The following is a 22,000-nucleotide window of genomic DNA, read 5'->3' as shown; positions in this document are numbered from 1 at the left end:
ACTTTTTTCACTATCGAAAGCATATTTATTGGATAAGTTCATCAATTTAATCATCCCTACAAGTGATTTCTTACGAAACTTCTTTCTATCGGCAATTTGGCCCCTGTTTTGGACGACTTGATTTACTTGACACAAATTTGACCTACCCTTTTTTCCGCAAATGTAATAGTTTTTGAGCAAAAATAGATTCCTTGAGCAACAAACGATCAGGAGTCCATTCAGCGTAAATTCGAGATGACTCTTAAAGATGGCTATTGGCAAGACCATATATACGGGACAAAAATGAAAAGATTAAATTTGTTTCAAATAAATAAACTATCTAAAACACATTTTCAAACGACCATATTGGCGATAGAAATGACTCCATTATGTACAATCAACCAACATTCAGAGTAAATTTTTCATGAATCACCACGTCTTGGGAAAATCTACGAAGAAATCTGCCATCTTTGAGAAGTGTTGCATTAAAACAATAGTGATAACGTGAGTCACCACCTCGTTTCATTGAATAACGCCGCTGTAATTGAAAAATTACGACCATATTATTAAGGGTTTAAACTTCCGTTACAGAACCAATTTTATTAAGTGGAACAGGAGATGGATGTTTAACCAAAAAGAAAGCAACAAAGAAAGGAGACAATAACTTTGCGTATAATTAAAAATTAAAATAAACTCATTTTGCATCGTGTTAAAAAAATATTTTTATTCCCGACAAAGTATAAGAATAATATTAGTAACTTGCCTTTTTTTCAGATGTATGGCCGGTATAGCCGGCAACTGGGAGAATTTGCGAAACTAGAAGGCCTAAAGGCGCAAGAGAAAAGGAGACTCAAAGAGGAGAAGGCTAGGAAAAAAGAACTTAGCGGATATCAGGGTAATAACCAGTAACACACTCACTAATAATAGTTATTATGCTCCGCCCCTTCCCCACACGACTGTGAGACTTTCAAAATAGCTAGTTTTAAGTGACCATGTTAATTTGTTGTTAATTTCTGTCCGCAGGTAAATTGGCAAAATCTATAGCGTTCCTATGGAGAAACACGTTCGCTAGATTAGGCGAGGACTGGGTTTTCTTGGCCCTCCTAGGTGTCATAATGGCATTTTTAAGCTTCATCACCGACAAGGGCATAGCCATGTGCAACAGCGGTAAGAAGTTTTTAGTTTGTTGAATTCCACATAAACCTTACGTTGACCACTCTATATTTAATAAACATGGTGTCCCAAACACGCCAGAACCTCCATATACCTTTTGAGGGTAGAGTCATGCCGAAAAAATCTTCAGATAAACGTTGAAGAATATCAAGAAATCAATATGCTTGAATTTGACCTTGAGATTAAGCTTCAAGGTCAACTTGAAATTATTGAATGAAACACCCTACCTTTTATACCACTAATCGATAGATCGCGACATTTTACGTCCGAGCATGGCGTCAAAAAATTTATTCTCTATGACCTTGCTGATTATTTGAAGGTCAAACTAATTTCTCTCTCTGCAAAACCCGACAAAAATGTTCTAAGCAAACTTTATAGGATTTTGAACGACAAATTAGATTGATGACCTTGGATCTAGCCACCACAAGTTGCAAGGTCAGAATAAGGTCAACTTAATATCATGGCATTGCAAATCATTTGAAGGTCAAACTATTTTTTCACGAAAAATTATGGATATAAAAAATAATACAATTTGTTATTCATTTATCGATGCTAGTACGTGGGTAGTAGTCGTTATTCGGGAGCTCCTGCTATTTCGAACATTTTCACTACAATTACGCTAATTTAAATGCTTGTATAGTGCATATAGTGCTACTCTGGATCTACTCTGCTTATTGCAGTGTCAGTTTTTTCCGATCTGCTGCGTAACTCTGAGTGAAACAACATAACTGCAATATAGCAAAGTATTTGTCTACCACGTTGATCAAGCAGTCATGCCGCAAACGAGAGGTGATGGTAGTAAAGTGGACAAATCTGGAGGTGTTAATAGTGCAAGTGAAGAATTGATTAATAAAATTTGTTCTACCTTTGCTTCCAAATTAACTTCAAAAATAGGAGTGATTGAAGCTAAACTGAATCAAATGGATGTGCAGTTCAATGACAAGCTAAGTAAGCTAGAGAAGCTAGATGAAATTAGTGAAAGGCTTATCTACCTTAATGAGACTATTACCACCCTTGGTGATACTGTTTCATCTAATTGTAATAAAATTGCAGAATTGGATAAAAAATTTAATTCCTATGAGCAATTTACCAAGAGTAACTCGCTTCGGTTCTATGGCATTTCGGAGAATAGTGATGAAAATGTTCCTGAACATGTGTCTTCATTCATAAATGACATATTACATGTACCCTGTTCGGTAACGGACATAGATTGTGCTTTTCGTATGGGGAAAATCAGTTCAAATATTAAAGAACACCCTCGCCCTATTTTGGTCAGATTTGTGAATAACTGGAAACGATCGAATGTTTTTGGGGCAAGAAAAAGATTGAAGACGTCAGGTATGAATGTTTCAATTTTTGAGGATCTTACTAGGGAAAAATATATTTCTTTGAAATCTGCAAAGGAAAAATATGGGAAAGACAAGGTGTGGACGTCAGGCGGCAAGATATATTTCATAAAGGATGGCAAGAAAATGCTTTATGATATGGCTATTTAATTTTATTGTCATGGTAGTACTAGAATTAAATTTAAGGTCTATCGTCTGCTTTCATGGTATGTTAGCTATGTTTTTAAAGAGTCCTTTTTTTGCCTGCCTAATCGCGTTTGAATTACTTTTTACACTGTATATGTAGTTGAAATATGATTATTTTGTGCAATTATTTTAAATGGAGCTATTTTATTTACGTTCTACTGTATGATTGTATTTTATTAATGATTAATATTTTGTAATTGTAGTAGTATGTAGTTGCCGTTAATTCTCATTTTGGTTTAGGAGCTCACATAATGGCATTAGTGATCTTTGCATGCAAAGCAATGATTTTTTGTTTTCACATTTTAATATTCAATCAATTCGTACTGGATTTGATCTATTTTCTGATTTAATTCTTAGAGAAAAATACTCTGTTATAGGTTTGTCTGAAACTTGGTTAGATGCAAGAATGCAAAGTGATAATTTTAAAATTGCTGGCTATAATTTTATTAGAAGAGATCGTGAGGGAAGAGGAGGTGGTGTTGCCTTTTTTATAGACAAATCGATTCCCTTTAAAGTACTTAATATTCCAAATGGAGATTCTATTGAACAACTGTGGATCTCAGTTAAATTGTGCGGTAAAAAGATTTGCTTGGGTACCTTATATAGACCGCCGCGCTATAACTTTTCCGATAGTATTGTACAGCTGGAGGATGCAATAACTAATCTGCTGCCTGAATTTGATATGCTTTTATTTGGGGGTGATTTTAATGTTGATTTTTTGGATAAACTAAATTTGGATTATATTACGTTAAATAATCTTTTTAATAAATATGGCTTGCAGCAGCATATATCTTCACCTACTCGTGTGACAGCAACGAGTAGGACTCTAATTGATATTATTGTGTCTTCTAATTTAAATTTAATGACGAATATCGAGGTTATAAATATGCAGGGTATTTCAGATCATCGTTTAGTAAGTTGCAAACTAGATTTAAAAGTTAACAAGCAAACCCCAATATACAAAACTTTTCGTGATTTTTCTAATTTTGACTATACTTATTTTGTTGAAGATTTACATTTAATTAATTTTGATCACGTTTATTATTTAAATAATATTGATGAAATGGTTAGTTACTTTAATGAAAATGTTTTGTTTTTATTTGATAGACATGCACCCTTCAAAACTGTAAAAATAACTAAACCTCCTGCTCCTTGGCTTACAACTAATGTTAAATTAATGATGCGTTTAAGAGACAAAGCTTACTTAAGATATAAAAAGTTTAAGTCAGAGACTAACTGGCAGGAATATAAAGAAATCAGAAATTTTGTAAATATAGCAGTTAAGGCTGAAAAGAGAAGTTACTTACATCATAAATTTCTAACTGATTCAAAGAATTTTTGGAAAACATTGAAGTTTCTTAATGTTCACAATAACTCTACTTCTGATACCTCTTTCCCTGCAAATGCTCATGAGTTCAATGATTTTTTTGTTAATAAGTTACCACCGGTAAACATTGATTTAAATTTTATTACTAATGCCTACAGGGACAAAACTTTCCCTAATATTACTGAAAAATTAATTTTTACAGCTGTTTCTTCTCAGAAGGTGATGGAAATATTTAGATCTATAAAATCAAATGCGAGGGGTGTAGATGATATTAACTGTAAAATGTTGAATTTGGTTATGCCTCATTTGCTCGATCATGTCACATTTATTATAAATGAATGTTTGATGACTTCTACATTTCCAACATGTTGGAAGGATGCTATAGTTCTTCCCATACCTAAATGCTCAGAACCATCTAATATAACACATTTTCGTCCGATCAACCTGCTTTGCACCTTTTCGAAAATTTTAGAAAAAATAGTTTTTGAACAACTTACTCTCTTCTTGGATAAATTCAACATATTGCCTTCTACCCAGTCCGGTTTCCGGGCTAATCATAGTACATGTTCTGCCTTACTACATGTGACTGATGATCTATTTAGAGCCTGCGACATTGGTGAAACAGCTTGTTTAGTTTTGCTTGACTATAGTAAGGCATTTGATACAGTACATCATGCCACATTGTGTGCCAAACTTAGATATTTCGGTCTTGATCCTAGTGCTGTTAACTTTTTTCACTCGTACTTGTCTGGAAGGCGCCAAAAAGTTTTTTTAAATGGAATCTCTTCCGCTCTGATAAATATAGGCGTGGGGGTGCCACAGGGAAGTGTACTGGGCCCTTTGCTTTTTTCACTTTATACTGCGGATCTTCCTAATATTGTTAAACATGTGAATACTCATCAATATGCGGATGACTTCCAATTATATTTTCATTTTCCGTTAAGACTTTTGGATTCTTCGGTTAAAAAAATTAATGATGATGTAAATAGTATTGTATCGGTATCTCAGGCACATGGCTTGATCTTAAATGGTGCGAAAACTGTGCTACTTGTTGTTGGTAAGCATAAACACTTAATTAGTTCGGATCCTCGGTTCAAAATATCTGTAAATGGAAGTGTCGTAAGTCCATCTGATTGCTGTAAAAACTTAGGGGTCTATATGGATGAGAATCTCAGATTTACTAAACATGTTAACTTTTTAATACAAAAATCCTATGCTAAGTTACGATCACTCTATATACATAAGGATTATATAACGTCGGATATCAAATTAAGGTTATGTGATTCTTTAATACTGAGTAATCTAGCCTACTGTGATACTGTTTATTGGCCTGCCATTCTAAACAAGGATAAGGAAAGCTTACAAAAAATACAAAACGCATGTATTAGATTTTCATACAGTCTGCGCAAATTTGATCACATTAGCGCAAAATTTAAACAATCTAAATGGCTTAATTTAGATGAACGCTTTCAATTAAGAATGGCTTGTTTAGTATACAAAATTGACAACACGAAGACACCTAAGTATTTATATAATAAACTTCTAAAGGGCAGAGATATCCACAGTCGTTTTACCCGTCACAATGATCTGTATGTTGTGCCAAAGCATATCTCCTCACTCTTTCACAGATCTTTTAGTTATAATGCTGTACTTATCTATAATAAAATACCTCGAGCAATTAAATCTTGCAGTAATATTATTTCTTTTAGGAAGTTGGTCAAGTCCAGTATATATGAGGAATGAATCTCATCAAAATTGTTTTTGTCTCTTTTCATGTACCTACATAAATAGATTACAAAACTAGCATTGATTATTATTATTATTGTTTTAATTATTTAATTCAATAGACGGTTAGATGGAAGAGCAATATGTTGAATCTCGCCGTCTTTTTCAACTATTTTTTGTATTCATTATTAACACTTAATAAAATTTTACAAATTTTACTTAAAACATATTTGTTAAGCTATTCAGAGAAAAATGAGTTTGACCTCCAATTGACCTCCAAGGCCATAAAGGAAAAATTTCGTGACCTTATTCGGAAGTAAAATTTAGAGCTTTGTCTATTTGTGGCAAGTCCTTCATTTAATATTTTCTGGTTGACCTAGGTTTAACCTTGAAACTTAAGGCCAGCATATTGGTTTCTTGTTATTCTACAGCTTTCGTTTGAAGCTTTTTTAGATAGAATTCTATCCTAAAAATTTGTCGGGACATCCAGGTATTTTTGGGACACTCGTATGTACGTACATACAGGGTGTTCCATCTACTAGGGATTCTTCTTAACTCTGCAACTGTAAAAATAAAAAAATGGTTTTAAGAAAAGTTGTCTGGCATCATGTGGGCCATGTAAAGAGAATATTTTTAGCTTTACAGTGTGTTACACTTCGCGTGGACGCTACATAACTTTGTTATTTTAAATTAAACTTCCTGTATATTATTGCAATTTTGAATTCCTTGGTTAATAATAGGTAGAGTTTTTTAAATGTACATGGTGTTTAAAACTTATCGTTTTCGAGATAATCAGTTGTTTTTGAAAAAAATCACAATTTCAGCTCTCTAAATGAGGCTAAATAGCGTCTAAACCGTACGAGTTAGAAACTTGCAGTTTTCACAGTTCGTTTCAGCATAAATTTCTCTATCTTGTCATCTGTGAGCAAAACGTGTACGTTATTCAGACTCGGAAATACCGAGACCTACATTTAATAATTTTACGAGTTAGTTTTACGAGAACTTTTTCTTTTCAAATGGAATGACCCATATTAATTGTCATGGGTGAATGCAAAATTGAATGCCCTTTCGACTGAGATAAGGTTGTCCATACTTATCTTGTATTTTTTTCGTGTCTTGTGAAAATATGTTAGTTTAACATGTTTTAAGAGCCCCCTCAAAAAATCAGCTCAAGAAAAATTTTTTTAGAGGTCGCTCAAGATTTTTAAAAATTTCCAAAATCGTCAAAAATTTATTTTTTTTTTTCGTTATTTTATCATTTTCTAGGTTGAAAAAAATCTCGATTCTGAAAATTTCAAATCGATATTTTAATTTCTAAGTCACTCACAATTATTTTAATTTTCATAGTGTACCTATGTTTTCGAGCGACCTCTGAAAAATAAATATCGACGAACTAATAATTTTTTTGTTGAATTTGATGAACAAAAGAATAGAAATAAATCCCGAGACACTTAAATTTCAAAAAAATAAAAAATTATAAATATTTGATACAGTGCGGTAGTAAATTTTGCCTCGAAAAATTTTTTAAGTGTCTCGTGATTTATTTCTATTCTTTTGTTCATCAAATTCAATAAAAAAAATTATTAGTTCGTTGATATTTATTTTTCAGAGGTCGCTCGAAAACAGGTAGGTACACTACTTTGAAAATTAAAATATCGATTTGAAATTTTCAGAATCGCGATTTTTTTCAACCTAGAAACTGATAAAATAACGAGAAAAACGATTTTGGAAATTTTTTAAAATCTTTAGCGACCTCTAAAAAAATTTTTTTTGAGCTGATTTTATGAGGGAGTTCTTATAACATGATAAACTAATATATTTTCACAAGACACGAAAAAAAATAATCGGTTTTTTTTGGCCACCCTACTGTATATGTTATAATTTATTTCAACACATTGCGGATTCAATTATTATTATTAGATCAATAAATTAATTATGTTTAAAATTCGAAAAAGAAAATTTGTACAGAAAAATAAATTAAATGAAGAAGAGGAAACTTTTACTTGTATTAACGTATTATTTTGATAAAAAACCACCCCTACCCGAAGTTAAGTAACTGTAAAAAGCATTTCTTTCTATTCTTCTATATCCCGATTTTCATCGTTACAAAAAAAATTGTACAGGTTTAGGTATTTTATACAAAGCATATGCGACACCGTTACAGAAATATCTATTATATTTATACCAGACCAGTGCCTTGAGATATTTTCTGTTGACAGCTAATGCGGAAGCACGTAATTTTTAATCAAATATTCCACATCGCGCCTTATACGAGGATCGTCCAAAAAGTACCGTACATATTTACGATTTTATTTATTTTTTTTTTATTTTTCAGCGAGATTGTGGCTGTACAAAGACCTAACCCACAATACGGCGGCACAGTATGCAGCTTGGATCTCGCTTCCGGTCTGCCTGATACTTTTCAGCGCCGGTTTTGTCCAATTGGTCGCCCCACAGTCCATTGGTGAGTTTCTCAGGAGGCCAAAGAAATATTTCGTGGACTAAAAGTAGTAGTCAAGACACAAAGAAATACTGTAATGAAAACAAACGTTATCTTTATTGTTTTAGTGATTTTCTTTTACATTTTAAATATTTTGAAGAAACTGAAATTAATTCTAATCAAATAAAGTTATAAAGCTCTGTTTGATGTCAAATATTTTGAAGGAATAACTTCGTAACAAAGTTAATACTGTAAGATAAAAATAATCTATACCGGTGTTTCATGATGAACTATACAGGGTGATCGATATTGAGGTTGTTTTACGGTGACGTCCCATTAGAATTGAAAAGTTTTTGTGGGGGTTTGTGTTTTTTTTGAGCTTATGTATTTAATTTATTAAAAATCTCTTCTATTCTCCAGGTTCGGGCATTCCGGAGATGAAGACCATCCTCCGGGGGGTAGCCCTGAAGGAGTACTTAACATTCCGGACGTTAGTGGCGAAGGTCATCGGACTCACGGCCACGTTGGGCAGCGGCTTGCCGCTGGGCAAGGAGGGGCCTTTCGTCCACATAGCCAGCATCTCGGCTACGCTCCTCAGCAAGCTGGTCACTGGGTTCCAGGGCATCTACGAGAACGAGAGCCGAACCACGGAGATGCTGGCCGCTGCCTGTGCCGTAGGGGTGGGCAGCTGCTTCGCTGCACCCATTGGAGGTCAGTAGAATCAAAAAAATGCACTTGGTGCTTCGAAATTAAATCGCAAAATAAGGTTGAGTTGTTATCGCTGAGAAGTAACAGAGGTTGATACAGGATTCCCCGCTTCTTCTTCTTAGAAAAGTATGTTATGAGCGTCCCAAGCAGGGAGGGGGGCTCGGGTAAAATTTGCCATAAAAATTTTTTACGTTATTTTCAAATTTGAACAGTAAAATTTGATAGATCTGAGTTTTCTATAAAAATGGTAATGTTGTTTTATATCGAAAAAGTTTTCGAGAAAAATCGGTTTAAATATTAAATATGTTACACTTTCCAAAGTGTGCTTTTCTAAGCACTTAAATCTTTCTTGGAAGTTGAGCATTTTATCAAAATAAAGAGTACCTTTTTTGTACAGGAAATGAAAGTCTATCATATGATGGCCTCTGAATTTGAAAATTTTGACCAGCAAAAAAATTGGGGCAATTTTTAACTGACGACCCGCCCAATTAAAACGCCCCTGATAAAAATTTTTGAAAAATTTTATGATGTATTTCGACTTTTAATGAGCGTTCACGATATCAAAATTTAAAATTTCCCTTCAACCCATTTCGGAAATATTTAAAGAAAAAATGAATATTTTGAGGCCCGGTTTAGGAGAGCCTTAGCATTAGCATTTCTCGACCAATGTTTATATGACAAAATGAATTCTTATTTTTGGCAATAGAATCAAGTGGTAAATTATTGGACACTAATTATGAGACACCCTGTATGAACAGCGAAAAAATATTTTAATTGTTTTTTTTTTTGTATTCAAAATTATGCCTTTGCCAGCCAATCTACGTTTTACAATGTCGCATAAAAACGACGTACGACCCTGGAATGTACGATTTACTCTCGGACCTTAGTTATAATGTATAGGGTGCAACTTAAATGACTAGCAGGCATGCGGAGAGGCTTAATTTTCGAAATACAAAGTATGAAAGTAAATTTAAATAATCGTATTCTTCTCAAGAAAACAAATGAAATGATTTCATTGAAACTAGAATGCGTTTTTATTTTTATACTGGGTGTCCGCAAATTCCACCGTCAACGTTTGGCTGCATATTCAGGACGATAAATAAAAACGATCTACGAAAAAAAAAGTAAATAATTTTTTTTTGGTTTTTGAGTTACAGGCCTTCAAAGTTGTCAAAAATAAAACTAATTTAATTAATAACTTCATAACCCTTTTGCCGATCGCGTTAAAATTTGGCACATATATTTGGACTGTTATGGCGTATTATTTCTTAAAACTTTAGTCAAATCGATATACTGGGTGATAGTTTTCTCCGGTTACCTCTTGCTTTTAGCGGTCAAAACTTTTAGTGGTCGTATTTTTTTAAAACGGGCAGCAACATTGAAAAGGTCGTTTTTTTTAAAAAAGCGTCTCTTGGAAAATCGTCTACAGAAAGCCATTCTTGAGAAAAATGGCATTATTTGTACGTTTGGGGAGTTTAGTCAATAATTTTCTCTCACAATTATTTTTTTCTTCAAAGATCTTTGTAACTACACGTAACTATTACGATAGGGCACAAAAATGCCAAAACGTCACATCATGTCTAGATAATTATTGCTAAAAGTACATTTTAAAAATAAATAATAATTCAGTGAAACAAAAAATTATTTTCGTATTAATTTTTTGTTACTTGAAAGAAATCGTGTTTTTCATTAATTTTGGACATCCTGTATCTTGAGAATTTAGCGGTTCTAGATATATTTTCCCCATTAGTAACAGAAATTTTTATTTATTATTTATCCATGAGAATAATTATGTTTTTTTTTTCTCTTTGAACTTGCATATCCGTAATAGATCATACATCAATCAAATATATCAATCTCAACACGATTTAGAAGCTTCTGGATATTGTAAAACCCCAGATATATCTGGGCCTTCCTTTCTGTTATGAATATTTGCAGACCTGTGTGTTGGACTCATGCCATAGTATAAAAGAGACACAATAAAAAATCACAGCACAAAGCGTAATCTGATGATTTCTAAGTGCTGCTAAATATAGAGCTCTCGCCAGGAATAGCCAAGTGCGTTGCTCTATTAAGTTGTACGAGGGGATTACAAATTTCACTCACACTTTACCTTTCCGTATCGTGAATGAATACCAACATAAAATATATAGGGTGTTCCTTTTCAAACGTACTAACTTTAAGTGTTGATAGAGGGCTTCATTTCGAACAAACAAAATTCATATGAATATAGCTCATAAAGAGCTTCTTAACCGAGATACACGGTGTCGAAATTATTTTTTTTTAACTTTTTCTCGTGATATCTAAAAAACAGTAAGTAAAGATGACGTACTGTTCCGTATGACCTCAGGCGAAATAATCAAGGGGGTTAATGTCGAGTGACCGTTGAGGTTATGATACAGGACCTCCTCTGCCTATCCATTTCTTACAATGTGATAATGATACTGACACTAACAACTAATGACCACCAAACAAGTCCATCGCTTACTAAATTTGCCAGAGTCAAATAAAAATTTGCATAATATGCGCATTAAAAATATATCATGCCATTTACACAGAACCCTTTTATTTTATGACAATTTTGCAAGAACAACTTTTCGTTTAGAATTGATCAGCGATAAAATTCGTTTAAGAAGGTAACACCCTGTATATGAAAAGTGTTGAGGTACTAATTTGTTTGGTTTTTAGGTGTACTGTTCAGTATAGAAGTAACTACGGTTTACTTCGCCGTTAGGAATTACTGGCGGGGCTTCTTCGCAGCTGTGTGCGGTGCCACGACGTTTCGTCTTTTAGCCGTGTGGTTCCAGAACGCGGAGACGGTCACAGCCATGTTCAAAACCAACTTTTACATGGATTTTCCCTTCGATCCGCAAGAACTGTTCGTATTTGCCTTATTAGGGTAAGTATTTAAAGTACGGAATATATCATAAATGAACAAAAAAGTTGTATATTACCGGAGGAGTAAGATTAACAGTTTTCAAAATACAGCGAGTATTAATATTGGGGAGTTTCATCACAACGTGACAACAGCGCTTAACCTAACGCTACATAGCTGGTGCATACCACGTCTGCACGCGGCAGACTTGTCCTACGGAAAAAATGTAAACAACTATTATTGTGAAACAATTAGTACATTTCAAGACAATTGTTTTCCAGTTTTTAAATAAATAAAATAAAATGTATTGATTTTGTAGTACGAAGATAGTGTTGTGCTTAAATTTTAACTCGAATTTTAGTAATTATGAATCTCTTAAAACAGGAACTTAACTTTTAATCAAATTACATATTTGAAAAATATGTAATTAAAGTACCCAAAGATTCACGTCATCCAAATAATCATACGTATTAAAAATAATTTAGGTACTTACCAAAACGCAAAATTCAGTAATTTTTAAACGCACGTATAAAACAAACTACAACCTATGCTCAAAATGACCACCACCATTTTCGATGCACACACGACGCCTTCGAATCCAATTTTCGCGCATTCGCTGGAAAACACGTCAAGAAAAGGAAGTAGTGGTACGCAAAAACACTTCAACACGGTCCAATTCCAGTTCCAATACCAACTGAATTGCGTATTGCTGGACATCTAGTAGCTCGTGTTATCCGCCGCGCCGTTGTCACATTGCTCGATATGAATTTTATCGAATTTTAAATTTATTACAATGCTAATTACACAGGCCAACAAGGAAAAAATCCAGAGATCAGGCAATACGTTTCCGAAGGCATTTGGCGCGCTGAATCCGAATCTGGCCTCAGAATTGATCCATCACCCTAGGTTTCCGAGATATTCTCACCTAAAAGTGCAAAAAACACGTATTTTTGCTATTTTCAAGGTTATGTAACTTGGCGAAAAATTTTTTTTCTCTTGTAAAATGCTTTATTTTTCGCGGAGATATCGTCGATTAAAGATGATCAGTATAGCTACCTTATTACCATGGCTCGACCTATAACACAATATCACTAAGCGCTACGAGCCTTATATGTCAGGAAGGTTAACCCCAATAACCCAAATAACCCAATAACCCAATAGGGCTTGGGATTAACCTTCCAGACATATAGGGCTTGGGGTTAACCTTCCTGACGATTAGGGCTCGCAGCGCTTAGTGTTATTGGGTTATAGGGCTTGAAGTTAACCTTCCTGACGATGAGGGCTTGCTCCGTTTAGTGTTGTGGGGTTATAGGGCTTGGGGTTAACGTTCCTAACAATTAGGGCTAGCAGCGCTCAGTGTTATGGGGTTAGCCATGATGTAATAATATAGCCATACTGGTCATCTTAAATTGACGATATCTCCGCGAAAAATAGAGCTTTTTCCAAATAAAAAAATGCGTTTTGAAGGGGAAAGATAGTCGTTTCCAATGATGTTTTCAGTTTTGAGAAAAAAATTTTTTTCGCCAAGTTACATAACCTTGAATATAGCAAAAGTACGTGTTTTTACACTTTTAGGTTAGAATATCTCGGAAACCTAGGGCGATGGATCAATTCTGAGGTCAGATTCGGATTCAGCGCGCCAAATGCCTTCGGAAGCATAGTGTCTGATTTCTGGAATTTTTTTTTTTAAATTTTGTCGGCCTGTGTTATTTTTTAGAATTAAGCATAAAGAAGTTCAAAAAGTGATAAAACATTGTTTTCTTATGGTATTCTGTGCACGCACTTATGTCAGTATTCCTTAATTAATCAAGTTGGAGATTTTTTTTCTCGAAAATTGTTTAGGACCCATGTCATATAAGGTTTTTTTTGTTTATTTTAATGTAATCTATCGTCTGTTAAAAATAAGGCAGTTATAACACCCTGTATAATTGCGAGTCAAAATCTTGGGTACAAGAAGCTTGCTTGTACTTATCAGTTGGTTTTTTAAGTTTTACTCGAAAATCAGGTTTTGTTCGAAAAACAAGATAGAAAATTGAAAGACGAATCCGAAAATATCATAGTTGTTACAGTAAAGCAGTGGCGTACTATTTTATTTAGAAAAATATGCCACCGGTACCCTGTATCTCCGCCACTGGAGCATGTAAATTTTAGGAAAAGCCATCGGATTTTGAAGAATGTTTACATAAATATATGTGCCCAATTTTAAATTATTTCACTTACTATACTATAAATTAATTTAATTAAAAAAAATTTAAAATATTTTTTGAATTTTAACACCGTGTATCTTTTTAACGAAGCGTCCTAGATAAAAACTTTATAGGAAAGACTCCCCTTAAAACTCACCAAAGAATACGAGGTTTCATTTTTGGTCACAATTTGTGAATCACCCTGTATTTATAAATGCCTTAAGTCACGTAACGTGAGTTCTAGTTTTACATCATGCCACCTCTACATTCTCTCCACAGTTCATCAAATCCGTGATTAGCCTTGCTTTGACTATTGAATAGAGTTGAAAAGCGCTGATGAGTTTAATATTTTTGATTTTTCCTCAAAGTATGCAAGAAATACATTTCAATCATACTTTCCAGAACACAGATATTGTCTAAAGTTGCTTATTTGAGGCACAGTTTTTTCTCTGTCGGAGTATTTTAATTTTTTTTCATTTTCATCATAAAAAGATAATTAAGGGTTATTTTACAAAACCATATTTGCAAAAAAATCTCAATAAAGAAAAGCACACAAATAAAAAATATACATCAAATAATATACTTCAATTATTTAATTTCAGTTGAAAACCAATCTGTTCGCTGTTCTTTTTTAAATATACAGGGTGTCTCATAATTAGCTGCCAACCCTGAACAGGCCGATTCTATGATCAAAACTAAGTAAAAAAGTTCATATGAACATGGGTCCGGAAATGCTTCCTAAGGGCACAAGGACCCATTGAAGAGGGAGGAATGGAAATCATTTTTTCTACCCACCCCAATGGACCTTGTCCATTGGGGTGGGTACGGGGGGGCCCTTGGTACTTTGCGTGTGTAACTTTTTCATCTTTGACTTTTTAACAAATTGGACAGCAAATTCCGTTTTCCCGAACTATTTTACGTTAAAAAGGTACTCTTGTTTCAAATCGTTATCTTTAACGGTTTCTGAGAAAATCGCTCTTGAATTAATCCCACTTTGGTCAATTTCATAGTAATTTAAACAAATAATAATAATAATAATTTAATACGTAATCAGTAATACACATTATGTAGAACAATTATGATATGATAATTTGTTTATGGCTTTTGCGATGGTAATGCTGCGCGGCAGAACGCGAGTACGGCAGAAGGTTTCCAAACAGAAGGCTGACATCAACAATTATCCTAGGGTCAGGCAAAAGCTGCTCGGGAATTGGCTCTTTTTGCATTAAATAGATCTTATTTTTACGTTAATTTTAAAAAAATATAAATATATTCGCCTCTTTGTTCCCAAGATAGCTTTTTTATACAGAGTGTTAATGATAAGTTTTGCCAAATTTTATTGGCGTATTCTACCGATGAAAATAATCAAATTTTGCCCTATAAAAATTTAAATTTATGACAGGACGCTTCCCTACGGAGATACAGGGTGTTAAAAGTTTCAAATATTTATAATATTTTTCCTGTAACTTCACTGGCATAAAAGATTGAGTGATAAAATTTGGGGGATGTCATTTTTTCAGTAGTGACTATTTTTTCATGGATAACTTATTCCAAAATACACTCCAGTGGCGTAGTTATTGAGGGAGTAGATTACCTTTTTTTGAAAAAATTGAAAAAATCGTATGCCACTGGTTTTTTAAATAATTTTAAATGTTTTTAAAATATACAAACAATTTGTGGCAATAAAGTATTCTTGTAAAATATCGTCTACAACATAAAATAACTAATTTTAAAGTAAAAAAAAATTAAAAAACGCGATTTCCTTTTCAGAGCGTTCAGCGGCGTAGGCGGGGCGTTCTTCGTCTGGGTGCACAGACACTACGTCATCTTCATGAGGAACAGCAAGACCCTCAACAACTTCCTGAAGAAAAAGTGAGTTCCCCAACTGCCACCCCTCAGCTATGTAAATCGTATTAAATAGACTTGATTTTCCAGCCGTTTTCTGTACCCCGGCATAGTGACGCTACTGGTCTCCACTTGTACTTTCCCCCCTGGCTTCGGCCAGTTTGTGGCCGGCGACCTCAGCGGTCACGACCAGGTCAAGACGCTATTCAGCAACTTCGCCTGGACGAGCGACAACATCACCGTCGAGGAAGAGGAGATCCTAGCGCACTGGAAGACCGAGTGGACCGACGTCATCACCAATTTGGCCTTGTACTCAATTTTCACTGTGAGTTCTTTAAGCAAAATCAAAAACCGAATTCTAAAAGCATATTAAAAAAATTTGTCCACTCACAAATAAATGAGACCACAATTTTTTCTAGTTAACATAATTTTGTGTATCTTCGTCATGGAAACTGTAATGTGCTCTTCATTTCGCATAGTGTTCCCATAATATGTTCCTAGATGAGGCATGGGCATGCCAATGCTTGTCATAAGCGTACAAACACATTTCGTGATTCCAGTAAGTGTTGTTAAAAATGGAATCACATGTCCAGATTACCAATCCGGTAATCAGGATAGTCGTAAACGATCAAATTTAACATATTTAACTCGAAGGACTTGCTTAGATTGCGACTAAAAGTTTTGCTGTGTGCTATACAGGGAATTTTCATTACTTAAAACGAAATAACGAAATTGCGTAGCAAAGAGAAAAAAAGTGCCACGATAAATAAATCACATACGGTGTCTGAAGTTTGACAAGGTTTAAATGTTAACAGCAGGCCAGAGAAAAGGATCACGTTTTTTTATAAACTGGAAAAATTGTTTGCATTTATTTTGCCTCACATCGAACATGGTGCAGTTATTGCCATAGATAATAGGCCTTACCATAGGCGACAGCAGTTACTAACGCTTATAACGATAGTTTCTAGTGTCATATCGGTGGTGTAACTCATTTCTCAGTGCTGTTGGTACTTTTAAAACCTACCTACTTGTTGGATATTTGATATGGTGAGTGTAAATTTAGTATTCACCAAAATCCACATATTTAGTAATTTTGGAACCTTCTAAATTGATACGCCCATGGAATTGCGCACTCCTTACCCGTCGTACGGTCTACATATCGAGAATTACTCACTGCCTGCTATTTTGGAACTGGCGTATACAGTAGTTGATCCAAATATCCGAAAATTGCACGGGGGAAGGGACGGTTTATTATAATTTTCGACTGTATATACTTATGCGCTTTGTAATGTTTCAGTTTGCCGCTTCCATCGTCTGCTCAACACTGCCCGTGCCCAGCGGAATCTTCATACCAGTTTTCAAAATTGGGGCGTCTCTCGGTCGGATTGTCGGCGAACTGATGCATCTCTGGTTCCCAAATGGTAATTTTTAATTCTTGTGTAATTGAAACTATTGGATCAAGGCATCTTTTGTCTATTTTAGGAATGAGTTATGGTGGAAGGTTGGCACAGATCATCCCCGGGGGATACGCAACGGTGGGAGCTGCAGCCTTCAGTGGTTCTGTCACCCACACCATCTCCGTGTCTGTGATAGTATTTGAAATGACGGGACAGATTACCCATATAATACCCATCATGATCTCAGTTTTGATCGCTAACGCCATAGGCAGTCTGCTAGCCCCCAGCATCTACGACAGCATCATACTGATCAAGAAACTGCCATACCTTCCAGATTTGCTGCCGAGCAGTAGCGGTAAGGGCTATTCTGGTATCAGCAACGCTATTTCCTTTACTGATTCCGCTATTTGTTTCAGGAATGTACGACATTTACGTAGAAGATTTCATGGTGAGAGATGTGAAGTACATTTCACACGGTATGTCTTACGAACAGCTGAAGACGCTTTTAAAGGAAAACAGACGTCTGCAAAGCTTCCCTCTGGTGGACAGGCCGGAAAGCATGGTGCTGCTAGGCTCGATCCAAAGACTGCACCTCATTCAGCTGATAGAGAAGCAGATTGGAAGGGAACGAAGGTTGCAGGTATGGCACCAAATATATCCTGAGGTAACAGATTAAGCTTTTGCCTTTAGGTAGCGGCAATCCGAAGGAAAGAGGCGGAGGAAAAAGCTAGGGAAGAGGAACTTAAAGCTGCTGAAGAGAGAAAGAGGAGGCCGTCGAGATTCCAAGTGGTGCCAGCCCCCGATATGCTGCAGAGACAGATGTCAGAGAATCAGTTGGATAATGTTAGTAAAAACAACAATTGTACAATGTCATTTATAACTTGGTTTCAATTCTAGAAGCCGATGTACAACCCAGTGTTTGGGACCCAACCAAAAAAATCCATCCTTAAGAAAACCAATTCCTTCACCCTCAAGGGATTTTCACCATTCCTGTCTACTAGTCCAGCATCCACCCCTTACCAAACTGTGACGGGGGCGGAAAGCAGGATTCGGTTAGCATTCGACGCCATATTCAGGTAAATTTGAAGGGTTTACTGGAAATCGCTTTGTTTATCTTGACGTTTTGTTCAGAAAATCGGCCAATCTCCAGGATGTAGATCACGGAGCCAGCCAGTCACTGGATAGTCCTGGGAGTGATTCGTTGAACAGCAAAATCGAAATTATCCCCATGAGCCCCACTTCTTTGAAGAAGGTGCAACTGGTAAGTGTTAATAACGATTTAGAGATAAAAAGGATAATATAGTAAAAAAACTGTCTGCAACAAATCACAATCATAATATTGTCTTAATTATTTTAAGTTTGTTAGAAGAACAAAAGATATTTAGAATGTTTAAAGACATGACTGATATCATTAATGAATAAGTTAAATAAAATCGGTCCACAGTGAGAACCCTGCGGGGATCCAGAGGGAGCACTTATCGCACTGGACACAAAGTTATTGATTTTAACTCATCTCTTTTCAGCCGAAAGAACGGATCTGCGACATGAGCACCGAAGACCAAAAGAAATGGGAGGAGGAACAGATGGCCCATCCGGTAGACTTCTCCTCCTGCCACATAGACCCAGCGCCATTCCAGCTGGTGGAGCGGACTTCCCTCCTCAAAGTCCACTCGATTTTCTCGATGGTGGGGGTGAACCACGCGTATGTGACCGCCATCGGAAAACTGGTGGGGGTGGTGGGGTTGAAGGAACTCCGAAAGGCCATCGAGGATGTCAACAGCGGCGCCCTTCCCCTCCACCCGGATGATAACCTTGAGGCGACGGTTAGTGTAGATGACGTTAAAGATGTCCCGGTAGAGAAAGAACCCGATGCCAGCACGACGCTGATGCGGAAGGACTCGGAAGTATGATTTTCGGCGAGGGTATATTGCATTCCTGTTGAATACTGATCGGGAGGGCGCTGTCCTGGTTGTGTTACGTTGGGCAGCTTCCATTTTTAATTTCTAGGTTAGGTAACATTTTAATGAAGTTGCAGTGGCTGTGATTCGAGATATACCCCACCGAAAGCGTACTTCTGGGTGTGCGGTAATATAGTCCAGGAAATATGGAGTTGGGCGCGACTTTTTGTTTCGGCAAGCTGAATTTATCACTATAGATGTTAAATATGATGTACAATAACATATTAGTTTCTACAGTCATAAAAATGGGAGATAGATTGTTTACAGGATGGTTAATTGTATAATTTTTAGGTAAATTCAAGTTTTTCGCTTATAACTTTTTTCCGTTCATTTCCACGAGAATACAGTAAGGTACTTTTTTTTCGTCTTCAAAAGTCCTACAAAACTAGCCCTCGAGCGTCAAAAAATACTGATTAGATCAAAAGTTATAAACAGAAGAATTTTATTTATGACTTGAATTAAACATTTATAAAATGCGTTATTATTACCAGAACGTTTTGGCATCGCATCCTCTCATTCCTTATCACTGTCTAATAACTCACACAAAATCTGGAATCGGTAAGTTGAATAGTTTACAATTTATGGCCTTATAAACAAATTAACTAATTATTAGTCTGGACGATCCCCAGCATCTTCCACAATCGCACTGATTTTTTTCCTGGCAGATTTCATAATAATACATTGAAGTCTATAATTTGTTTTTAATTTCAAATTTGCAACCTGGAATTTTTTTTATTTTTTAGCCTTAGTTGCAAAATGAAATATACTATATATTATTACATCGGAAAGTTTATGAAAAGAGCTTTAAGTTAAAAAAAAAAATCGTCAAGATTCGTTGAAAAACAACGGAGTTACAGACTGTCAAATGTATTATTTTCAAGGGAATTTCGCTTTTTTAACGGCAGGACTATGAATATTATCGTCATTTTCTTCGGACTCGCTGTCGTTCGCTTCCCCTACCCTTCCGCCGCGCCACGGCTCGACGAAAATCAAGAAACCCACTGACTTTTGACAATATTTCTTATGCACTTAACATACTTCCACAAATAAAATATTTTTACCTGGGAAAGTACTCGGGTTGCCGGTTATGACAGTATTTTTTTTTCCGCTACCAACCTAATTTGTTTAACAATCGGCCGTCAACTTTGACAGTCTGTAACTCCGTTGTTTTTCAACGAATCTTGACGATTTTTTTTTTAACTTAAAGCTCTTTTCATGAGCTTTCCGAATATATAATAATATATAACTATATCACGCTCGTGTGTCCTATATTTCATTTTGCAACTAAGGCTAAAAAATTAAAAAAAAATCCAGGTTGCAAACTTGAAGTAAAAGAAAACTGATAGATTTCAACGTATTATTATGAAATCTACCTTGAAAAAAATCAGTGCGATTGTGGAAGATCCTCGGGATCGTCCAGACTAATAATTAGTTAATTTGCTTATAAGGCCATAACTTATAAACTATTCAACTTACCGATTCCAGATTTCGTGTGAGTTATTAGACAGTGATAAGGTCTTTTGAAAACGAAAAAAAGTACTTTACTGTTTTCTCGTGGAAATGAACGGAAAAAAGTTATAAGCAAAAAACATGAATTAACGTAAAAATTATACAATTAACCAGCCTGTAAACAATCTTCCCCCCATTTTTATGACTGTGGAAACTAATATGTTATTGTAGGTACATAATATTTAGCATCTATAGTGATAAATTCAGCTTGCCGAAACAAAAAGTCGCGAAATGGTAATTTCCCAGCTTATTTTCCTGGCCTAAATAATTTCTACCATGTTTTTTTCGGAGAAACAAAGCAGTCATCGATTATTTGCAATTTTTTATGTATATATTTTTTTATATATCACATGACGTGTTGTACTGGCCGAAGGAAAATATTTTGTGTACATATGACACCTTACTTTTAGAAATAGATGCTTTTTAATTTAATTTTGTATCTAGATTTAACAAGTCATTGTATCGGAAGTTTGGAACAATTTTTCATGAGTTGCATTAATAGCCTGTAAACATTTATGAAGACTGTAGCAATACCACTCGTACTAATTTCTTTTTCTATTATACCGTGTGTGCTCACGAATATAGTTACAAAGAGGGAAAACTTTTTTATTTCTTATTTTAGTAAATGTATTTTCTACATTTCTGTTGTATTTTTCCTTCATTTGAACAAAAGCGGAAATTTTTAACAAGGACCTTTTTCATAGAACGAGAAATACAAAATGTTTGCCTCTTTCCAACTCACGGAAAAAAACACTAAAACACTGCATTTATACAAAGAAGTACCTACTTGAAATATTGTTCCAGACAATAACTACTTTGTGATATACTTTTGTGCCATAGCCTAGCTCTTTATTTGCTTGCATTTGTACTTTATTCCAACAGTTGATCGCTAAAAGAATCGCTTCGTAATACTGTCATTTTTTACAGTTGAAAAAAGGTTGTTTAAGAAGTTTGCTTTTATCTACGTTTTAAATAATACGAAATGAAAGGACCTAATTGAAATCAAGCTCAGTACAGCGTGCAATATACCCTTAGAGTGTGACTAGATTTTAATAAAAAAAATTAACGTTAGATATGTACATATTAGATATTTATTTTTATTATTATTCAACGTCGCCGATAAACTCGATGTTATAATGAAAGTGTAGTTCATAAAACTAATTTTTAAAGAAAATATTTGTAAGTGTAAAGGAACGTTTTTAAAAACACAAACAGGATTTTAATTTTTTCGTAAATTATGTGATAGCTATGTATGTAAGGCCAAAAATGTAAGGAAGTTTGTAATTGCTTTAAAAATGGTAAAAACTTGGTTTTCCAATGTTGCCAAATTAATCGGAGTACAAAAC

General features: G+C 34.9%; 1 protein-coding gene across 1 annotated transcript; it reads left to right on the top strand.

Moving 5' to 3' along the window:
* Positions 1-753: 753 nt before the first annotated feature.
* Positions 754-19,370, top strand: LOC108908582 (chloride channel protein 2; the record flags this gene model as incomplete). Its single annotated transcript, XM_018712656.2, is given in 14 exon segments — positions 754-874; positions 1,003-1,146; positions 8,072-8,200; positions 8,597-8,887; positions 11,573-11,783; positions 15,716-15,817; positions 15,881-16,115; positions 17,088-17,211; positions 17,273-17,542; positions 17,604-17,827; positions 17,878-18,030; positions 18,085-18,263; positions 18,319-18,448; positions 18,711-19,370. Coding segments are annotated over 14 exon segments (2,700 nt in total), but the record flags the coding sequence as incomplete, so codon positions are not given.
* Positions 19,371-22,000: the final 2,630 nt, after the last annotated feature.

Source organism: Anoplophora glabripennis, unplaced genomic scaffold, assembly GCF_000390285.2.
Source record: "Anoplophora glabripennis isolate ALB-LARVAE unplaced genomic scaffold, Agla_2.0 scaffold316, whole genome shotgun sequence".
Lineage (NCBI taxonomy): Eukaryota > Metazoa > Arthropoda > Insecta > Coleoptera > Cerambycidae > Anoplophora > Anoplophora glabripennis.
This window is presented reverse-complemented; position numbering and strand designations above follow the sequence as displayed.